This window comes from Myiozetetes cayanensis, unplaced genomic scaffold (genome assembly GCF_022539395.1).
Source record: "Myiozetetes cayanensis isolate MyiCay16 unplaced genomic scaffold, myiCay2020 scf19, whole genome shotgun sequence".
Classification (NCBI taxonomy): Eukaryota; Metazoa; Chordata; class Aves; order Passeriformes; family Tyrannidae; genus Myiozetetes; species Myiozetetes cayanensis.
Window position 1 is genome coordinate 3,551,168 of NW_026087400.1, and position 9,334 is coordinate 3,560,501.

A 9,334-nucleotide genomic window follows, 5' to 3' on the forward strand; every position below is an offset into this window, starting at 1 on the left:
ACAACCGGCCTTGAACTTACACTCAAGGATGTGTGTCTTGCAAAGTGCAGCACAGCACAAGGGGATCTGAACGGGCTTTTGATGAGCTTCCAGCAAGATAAAGGAGCTTCCCTGACCCTGCTCCGTCTTCCTGAGCACGATCATCGGTAAACCAGAGCTGCTGCAGCTTTTGGCTATGAGAGGCTCCAAACTCACATCAAAACGTGTCCAGTGTTTAAATTAATGTCACCACTGGAGAAAGGAGGGTCTGTCCGCCCTTGGGATCCCTTTTGGTGCCGAGATCTGTCCAGGCTGTCCATCCCTCAGCAGGGGAGGAAAAGAGAGCTAACAGACAGTGGCTCTCTGGAGGAGCAGATTGCGGGTTTGGGCTTAGGCCAGGGAAGATTTTTGGCCAGCCTCCAAATCCCCAAATTTATTGACCTGCTGTATGCAAACATCCTACCTCAAACTCTGGCAGGTCCAGGCTTTGGGGCTCACTCCCTGGGTGCCATTAGTGGGTGTAATGAGCTGGAGATAATTGCTGCCTCAGGGACACAATTAAGTCCTTCTTGCCCTGGTCCAGCTGGGGTTTTTGTATCCCAGGAGAGCAATTTCTCCCCTTCTCCTCCTCCCCCCACCCTCAGGTTCCTTAGAAAACTTCCATCCCTCTTCCTTCTCAAAGTGAGCCTCTGAATCACAGTCTGACGAACACCACGAGTTCACTGATGTGTGGCGATGATTTAGATTCGGAATATATCTGGAATGTATAATTTATTTCAGGTATCTGAGGCACCAGCGAAACTGGGAGCAAGCAGTGAGTAAATCAGTCATACCCTTGTGATGATGGGGATTGCAGCCTTTATATTGCTCTGAGAATCCTGCTCCCACGGAGCCAGGTGAGCATGATGAGGGATGGGTACTGCTTGGGGCTGCAGGGACACAGGCAGGGATCCTGGAGGAGGTGGTGATGTTGGAAGACTTTAATGACAGTGCTGCTCTGAGGACACAGCCTCTCAGAAAGGTCAGTGTTGAACAGCCCTCTGCCCTGGGACAGGGATCACTTTGAACCGGGTGCTGCCCAAACAGCTGCTCCAAACCTGGCATCCACCTCCACCCGCCAGGAAGCAGCAGAAGAGGAACCAGGCACAGAGCTCACCCCCACCCCTGCCCCTGTTTTGCCTTTGCAGCAAATCACTGTTTCAGAAATGCAGATGTGAAATATGAAGACAGAAATTGCCAGCGACTTTTAATTTGGGTCCTGCCAATTTTTCTGTTCCAGCTATTGATTTTCCATAAAGATTAATCCCTGCTCCCAACCCGCTCTGACAGGCACTATCTGGGTGTTTTGCTTATCCCAGAGCAAGGAAATATATGTTTTATTAAGTGTCAGAGCTTGATAATGAGAAGAGGGAGGAAAATCAATCGTCTGCTTATATCTTGATCTCAGACAGGACTAACAAGTTCTTTATTTTGAAGCTGTGGACAGGACAGCCAGAGTGACAAACGGAGTGACAGCGGCTGTCAGCTCTGCCACAGAGACAGCTCAGCTGATGATAGGGGAGGCAAAGGGGTACGTGGTGTTCAATGCTTCAAACACGTTTTTATGTGTATTAATTCAAAGAGATTCATATAATGCTATAAAATCCTATAATTGAATTGATCCCTGATGCAAAATGACGGAAAACACTAAAATTTCAGCTGCAGACTCTAGGCGGGTTTATGACCCTGTTTTTAAAATCTAGAAAACAGCTTGACCAGCTGCTCAGGGTAGGGGCAGGCAAAGGGATTCCATGTTTCCATGCTAAATTTGGGATGAAGGTTAGCATATATGGCAATGAGAAGTACAAAGAAGCTCAGTGCAAGTCTCTGCACCGTTGCAACCATAAGCCCTGTTTCAAGCGTGCACCATGCTGGGCTCACAGAAAGTGCTCAGGTGACACCCAAACCCTGCCAAAATGAGGAAGTGAAGCCCAGGATTTCACTTTTCCTGTGATTCCTCCTTGGGAATCTGGCACAGGCCTTAGCTGGAACAGGAGGCAAGGTTAGCTGGACCTCCACAGGTCTCTTCTCGTGCCGTCAGACCACCAAGGTCGAGGGAGAAGGACTCCTCCAGTTCCCAGCACACACAGTCTGAACAACAGGATCAAGATCCATGACATGAGCATGAACATTAATTTCCTGCAGAAATTTGGCATTATCACCGAATACTGATCTCCACTGGCCCTCCCCCCAAGCAAGGCCATCACACCTGCTTTCACTCATGTTTGTTATCTCTCTTGTCTGTTAGCGAATCACACCTGACAATTGTATAGTTAATCTCTTGGCAGCTGTGAAATGAAATGGTAAGCTCTGGCTGCCTTGAGAAGATGCATTGATTTCTTAAAATGACAGATCGCCTCCTCCCTTGATGTTGAAGCTGGAGCTCAGGGCTGGCGTTATGGATCCTGCCATCATTCAATTAAAAAAAGCTCAGGAGGGATGCACCAGCTAAGCACACCAGACAGCATTAAGGCTAAGCCCTGACCCAAAGATTTAATAGCAGGGAGTACAAGGGCACCTTCAGCCCAGGACGCCTGTCCAGTTTGCTGATGAACTCACCAGCTGTGGTATGGAGCTTGCCATTGTGAACCTGACAAGCCACTCTCTTCTCCACGGTAACACAGCTGGCTGGGCAGCTGGGTCCTCCAGGAAAGCAGGGAAGGAAAATTCCTTCCTCCCCAGAATGAAGTTTGCTGCACTTAATGGAGCAGTTTAGATGCTATTTCAAAGCAGCTCTTTAATAAGGATTATGTGTTTAAGTTAACAAAACTCCTGAGAGTGTGAAACAGCCTCAGTTTCACTGTGGAGAGCAAAGTGCTGCCCTTAGATGGACTCTGCAAGATTCACCCTCAAAAAGCAAAAAGCTCCCACTCAAAGCACACCGTAAAGCTCAGAATGTGCTACTCATATGCCAGAACCATCCCTGCTTTCTGAAATTTGGATTAGATATCAGGGAGAAATTCTTCTCTGTGAGGGTGGGAGGCACTGGCACAGGGTGCCCAGAGAAGCTGTGACCGGTCCATCCTTCGAAGTGTCCAAGGCCAGGTTGGACGGGGCTTGGAGCAACCCGGGCTAGTGGAAGATGTCCCTGCCCATGGCAAGGGGTTGGAATGAGATGACCTTCAAGGCCCCTTCCAACCCAAACCATTCTATGGTTCTATGGTTCCACGGTTCCATCACCCTGCGTTTCCAGCTCCCCTGGCTCCACGATGCCATTGTGATGCAGCAGCGGGCACCGAGTGCCATCTCGCCGTGCACAGCCCGTGTCATCGCTTTCGGAGCCACAGCAGACACCTCTCGCTGAACGGGCAGAGCAGACATGCTCTCCTCACGACGCCCGGTGTCCCCGGTGTCCCCGAGCCTGCATCCTGAGAAGGGGAAGGTACGAGGGACCGGGGCGGGCGGCTGCGAAGGAGCTTACTGGGATTTACCGCCATCGCCGCCTGCGGAGGGGGCGTGGAACGAACGGGGATGGGCTTTAAGGCTCTTCCAAACCCCAAACCATCCTGAGATGCTGTGAATTGCGGAGGGGGAAAGGTGTGAACGACTTTCGGGGCTGGTCCTGGGCCGCTCCATCCGCAGCTCCGGGGGGGTCTCCATGGCAACGGCGGCCTGCGGGGCTGCGGGGCCGGGCAGGGCCGGGCCGCGGGTCCATCGGGCCGGGCCGCACCGGGACCGGGGCACTCGCACACACCTCCGGGAGCCTGATGAGGTGGGTCGGGGCTCAGGGGGAAACCCCGCTGCGTGCCACATCGACCCCGTCCTGGGTGAACACAGAGCCCCCTCCTTGGGTGGCTGCGCCTCCCTCCCCACCCCAGGCTGCCAAGTGTAGCAATACCGCGGGGAATACAGCCAGCCCTTCCTGGCAGGGGAAATCAAAAAAACCCAAAACATATATATATATATGTAAAAACAGCAAGGGAAAACAAGCACAATGACAGCTCGGTCTGTGGGCAAACAAACTGCTCCGGGGAGCCAAATCCCTCCAAGAGTGGGGAATGTCACCTGGCACATGTGCTGGCACTGCTGCTCCCTGCGGGATGCCGAGAGCTGGCACTGCCTTGGAAACAAAAAAAAGTGAAAAGGGAAATACAGCTTGGTTTGTGTTTTCTTGGCTCTCTTGGAGAGAAAAAGTTGCAAATGAGTGACTTAGTGTATAAACTGGTGGTGCAGCTCGGGGCCAGATAGCTGCGAGGTTTACAAACGCTTGGAATTCCTATGAGGAAATGTTATTAGAGCCATTATGGATTTAGGGAAAATGAGGCTAAGGAAAATGTGTTTGTCAAGCAGGTATCACAATCTAGCTTCTACAGGGCGTGGAAGAATTAAAATCTCACATGTTGGATCTTACTTTGAAAATTCTGTATCAATTTCATTTTCAAATCACGTGTGTTCAGCTTGTGAATACCACCTCGATGTCCAGCTGGGTTCTCATTACAGTATCACTGGCAACAGGAACACAGGCATTTATTTAGCTAATTGCTGTTTGTGGTACATAAACTGTGTGAGTCACAGGTACTTCAGCTAAATCACAACAGAGAAACACCTTCCACCTCGGCTCAGAGGGCTCCGCCAACCAGGGCACATCTTTGCCAATAAATGAAGTATAAAATCATCTCAGACTGGTTTGGGTTGGAAGGGATCTTAAAGATCATCTCATTCCAAACCCCTGCTATGGGCAGGGACACCTTCCACTAGACCAGGTTGCTCCAAACTCATTCCAACCTGGCCTTGAACACTTCAAAGGATGGGGCAGTCACAGCTTCTCTGGGCAACCTGTGCCAGGGCCTCCCCACCCTCACAGGGAAGAATTTCTCCCTAATATCTAGCCTAACCCTGGTCAGTGTTAAGCCATTCCCCCTTGTCCTGTCACTCCAGGCCCTTGTAAACAGCTAAGATTAAGCCTGTCTAAACACCTTAACAACAAAATATTACCTGTTTGCAGGTTGCTTTACATGTGTTTCATTCTCTTACTGTTCATAGACTTCGAGCGTTCTACAGGAAAGCATCATGGTCTGGGATGATGCAAACTAAAGCCAAAGGAAGGGAAAGCAGTACATCACTGAAAACATGGTCAGGTTGTGACTGCCAATCCACTGTTGAAGGTGGAAGTGCAAGGAAAACGCTGTCATTGCCCTTGGAAGCTGTCGTGAGGTGACACCCGGCGTTGCTCTGCCTGCTGCACACCACCTCGCGTGGGGGCAGAGGGTTAATTTGAATCACCAAGGTGATCATGTAGCTGTAGGAACTGGCTGAGAAGATGGGTCTCAAACCTCAACAGCCTGGCAGATTACAAAGAGAGAAAAATAGACATCTCCAGAGAGGCAGAAGAATGGAAAGAAATTGCTTACAGGAGTACAAAGGCAGCTAATTAGAATGAAACAGAAGATAATAAGATAGGGAGAAATTTTGGCAGAGTGTCTAAGAGAATAGTTCCTGTCAGTGAATATATTAAGCAGAGGTAGAACCTCTCAAGGGGAGGGATAGAAGGACGCCATGGTTGGAACATGTAAAAGTAGACAATGCAAAATATGAGAAGCCACACAACTATAAAGGAAAATTCCTCTGGAACTACATCTGGTCTAGCAGTTCTTTCCCATCTATATAAGCTAAGCTTTAATTAAGAGAGAAGAGTCGCAGCCACGATTATACTCCCTCACAGCTGCTTTTCTTTTGGTTCTTAATGTTATTATTGCTGCTTTCCTACACAGCACCCGAGCTTTGGAAGCATGGCTAAGGTTTTGGATGAGACTGAAACCAGTTCGGAGAGTACCGCGCCCAGAGAAGAACGGCAAGACAATGCCACCGTGGAGCAGTACGTGAGAAATAAAAACCTTGTTCTGGATTTCCTGCACAACGACCTGAACCCTCGCCTCCTCCGGTACCACTGGAACAAATTTAACCTTCTGAAGAAGTGTTACTTTTACCTGAAGATTGAGCCCAGACACCTGTGCGTGAGAGACCAGAACAATATGATGATCTGCGCCGACATCCTGCAAATCGCAAACCCCTGCCAGCTCCAGAAGATTAAGAAGGTGGGAAAAAACCAGACTGAAATCCAGCTGGCACTTTTAACCGAGCTGTTGGAACAGTTGGAACGAGGCCGAAAGGAGCTGAGCCACTACGTGGAGACCTGTGACATGGCCACTTTCCTCTCCCAATGGGACCTGACTATAAAGAGAGTGCTCAAGCTGTCTGTGCTTTTCAGTAAACTCATTGCCTTGGAAGAGCCAAGAAAGCTCCATGTCAAGCACAGTTTGGTGTCACAGGTAATTCTTGGAGGTGCTGTACACCCTCACATCAGTCTTTCTCTGTACACAAAGAAGCCACCGATTTTTGATCGGAGAGAGTCATTTGCGTCCCAGAACTGGGCCCAGCTCAAGTGGATTAATGAAAACCAGGAGTCACACCTCGAGCGGTGGCAACTGGAGATTAAGTTAGTGACAAATGACAGTCAGACAGAGCCAGGATACAGTCGGATTCAGGAAGTCATCTCCAACCCATGTGTAATCCATCACCTGCAGCCTGGCAGATTGTACGAATTCCGAGTGAAGAGATCCGACACTCACACACTTGTCTACTCACAGTGGCACGACCGCATTGTATTGAAGACAAAAACTGTCCCTGTTGAAGACACCAATGGCAGCACCAACAGCAGCTTGATGAGGCGGCTCACCAGAACATCTTCCTCATTTTAATGGTTGGGAAAAGATGAATAATCAAAATAAATTCTTTAAACATTTTGCAGAAAATGGAACTCGTTCTGTTTTCAACAGCAACTTTCCGAGCGCCTTCCCCAAATCTCTCCAGTTTAACGGTAACCCATTCCGAATTTCTCACACAAAACATCTTCCTTAGGAAGCATTTGGGACTCGACACTTGTATCCCACTGCCAGGAACAACCGGTGGGAGCAGCCAGAAGCAGGAAATCTTGTAGGACACCTCTGAGACAGAAGCATCTCCACCATGCGGTGCTTTCCATACACCACAAGATGCTTTGTGCCAGATCCTTGCAATGATGGTTTGGGATTTTTAGCCCAAGTTATTGTCCTTCTTCCAAAATACCTGAACTGAACCCTACAAAATACCTGAATTGAACTCTGAGCTCTTCAAATCACCCACCCAAGCTTATCTCCATCACTGCTTCCTCTCATCCTCTACACCCTGTGCCTTGTAGGTACCTAAGCATGACTTCACACTTGTCCCTCTGTAGGGCATGAAAAGATCACTCTAATTAAAAGAAACCAACCAAATCCCAACAATAAATAACCCCAAGTCCCCCAGCAAACAGGGAAGGGTAATACATCCACACAACCAATAGGCAGAAAATTATCTTCTCTGCCCCAAACTGCAGCTAATGTTTATTTTCTTTTTTATCACTTGGTTCAGTCCAAACAGAGCTGACCCCACACAGATTCTAATCAAACCATCACATAAACAGACCTTTTAGTAATAAAATTTATTATTTAAATAAATTCAGATAATTTTTACAATTATGGCTTAAATATCAAAAAGAGGAATGTTGAGGTTCATTCTTATAAACGGTCGAAGCAGGTAAAAATATTTGTATCCAAAAAGTCATTTGAGGTTTGCTGCGAGTCACAGACATACAAAAGATAAAAACCTGCTGCATTTCAAGTTCCTTAATTCACACTTCATGACACTTGACATTTCATTTCTATTTTTAAAAAAACCCCATCAATTTATTGCAGTAAATTGATTGTCCTACACAGATCTGTCCAAGTCCTCAGAAACAGTCCAGCTGGCCAAGGAGAGGATTCCTGGGACCACATGGCCCATCCCAGGCTGACACCAGGCACACCACTGGCTCCCTGCATAGGTTCCCCTTGATCAGTTTGTGCTCAAGCTCTACCTAATGCCAAAGAAATTAAGTTAATCCTGATGGATGAACTGACATTTGTGTCCTGCAACCATGTGGTTTTGGCTGTGGGGAACACAGAGCCTGTGACTGGACAGATGCCCTGGGCACCACGTTGCCAGGTGTTCCTACTGGGATTCCCAAAGGTTTGCTATTTTAAAAACATTTAATTTTAACATTTGCTATTTTAAAAAATATTTGCTTGAATGTAAAATTCTTTCCAAAGTTAATTCAAAGCTCGGTGTGCAAACGAAACCAAACAAATTTGGACTTTTTTTTCCCTCTATTGATTTCTATGATTCTCTCCATGAGCACAAGGACAAGAACATGATATTCAGCTGTCACTACAGTCTATAAAAAGTTTAATTGCACTTTCTGCTATCCCTGACTATTCCATGCCCAGCTCTCCAGGAACCTGCTCACAGTGCCAGAAGCACAAGGGTCCAGCCTGGCTGTAACTGCTGCTTGGGTGCATTTTCTAAACACCAGTTATAAAATACACCTTCAGAGGAAAAAAATAACATGTATATTGCAACACAGAGGTGACCAAGCAAAGCATTTTAGTCTTGGAGTAGGAATAAACATGTTTTCCCCACTGAGGACAAAGGGAGTTGCTTTATGAGGTCTCTCTCTTGGCCAAACCCCCTCTGAGTGCACTGACTAAGCCACTAGACATGGGGTGAGTCTCCTCCTGTATGAAATAATGTGTTACATGTATGAAATAACCAGGAAAAAAACAAGGGGAGAAACTCTCCACTTACAGGTGATCATGAAAATGAGGCCCACTGGTTCTAAAAGGGACCAAGGTGGCTTTGTCTGAATGGTGCTGGGCCCCATGCATCCCAAGAATTCCAGCCTCTCCTGCAATTCTCCACATCATCTTGGAGCTCCATGACTGCATTTCAGTAGCCCACTGAATGATTCCCAGACAATCTTATTTTGGAATTGCAATAATATTTGCAAAACCAGGCTGGTGCAGAATCTTTTAAGGTCCCACCCTGGATGACTTCAAAGAGGAACAGTGAATTTTACCTCCTACCAGCACCTTTAGAACCAGCAGGACGTACTTCCTATGGGGTTTTATGCCTCGTGGAATCACCAGCCATATGCCTGTCATTATGCTTCAGCAGGACAAGAGCAAGCCTGGGTGGTCTTTGGCATAGAGCTCAAAGCCCCCAAAAGGCAGATGTGCAGGAAGGTAGTTTAAAACTAGGAAGAGAACGACAAAACCTCTCCGTGTATCCTCAAGCCAAGACAGAGAGTCATGAGAAGAAACACAGCGTTTAAACACAGACACCACGCTTCCTTATTGCACATTCCTCCACGCTGGGAAGAGCCACCCTGCACTTCAGCTGCAAACAGGATGAAATTCATCCTCCCACAGCGCTGGGAAACCACAGGGGCTCACAGCAAGGAAAACTTGTGTCCCAGCACAGC

The 9,334-nt window shown here is 47.8% G+C and overlaps 1 protein-coding gene across 1 annotated transcript; it reads left to right on the top strand.

Moving 5' to 3' along the window:
• The first annotated feature begins 3,292 nt into the window (after positions 1-3,292).
• Positions 3,293-6,716, top strand: FNDC11 (fibronectin type III domain containing 11). Its single transcript, XM_050314033.1, has 2 exons — positions 3,293-3,400; positions 5,730-6,716. The coding sequence occupies exons 1-2, from the start codon at positions 3,338-3,340 to the stop codon at positions 6,714-6,716; spliced, it is 1,050 nt and encodes a 349-aa protein (XP_050169990.1). The 5' UTR covers positions 3,293-3,337.
• The last annotated feature ends 2,618 nt before the right edge of the window (positions 6,717-9,334 follow it).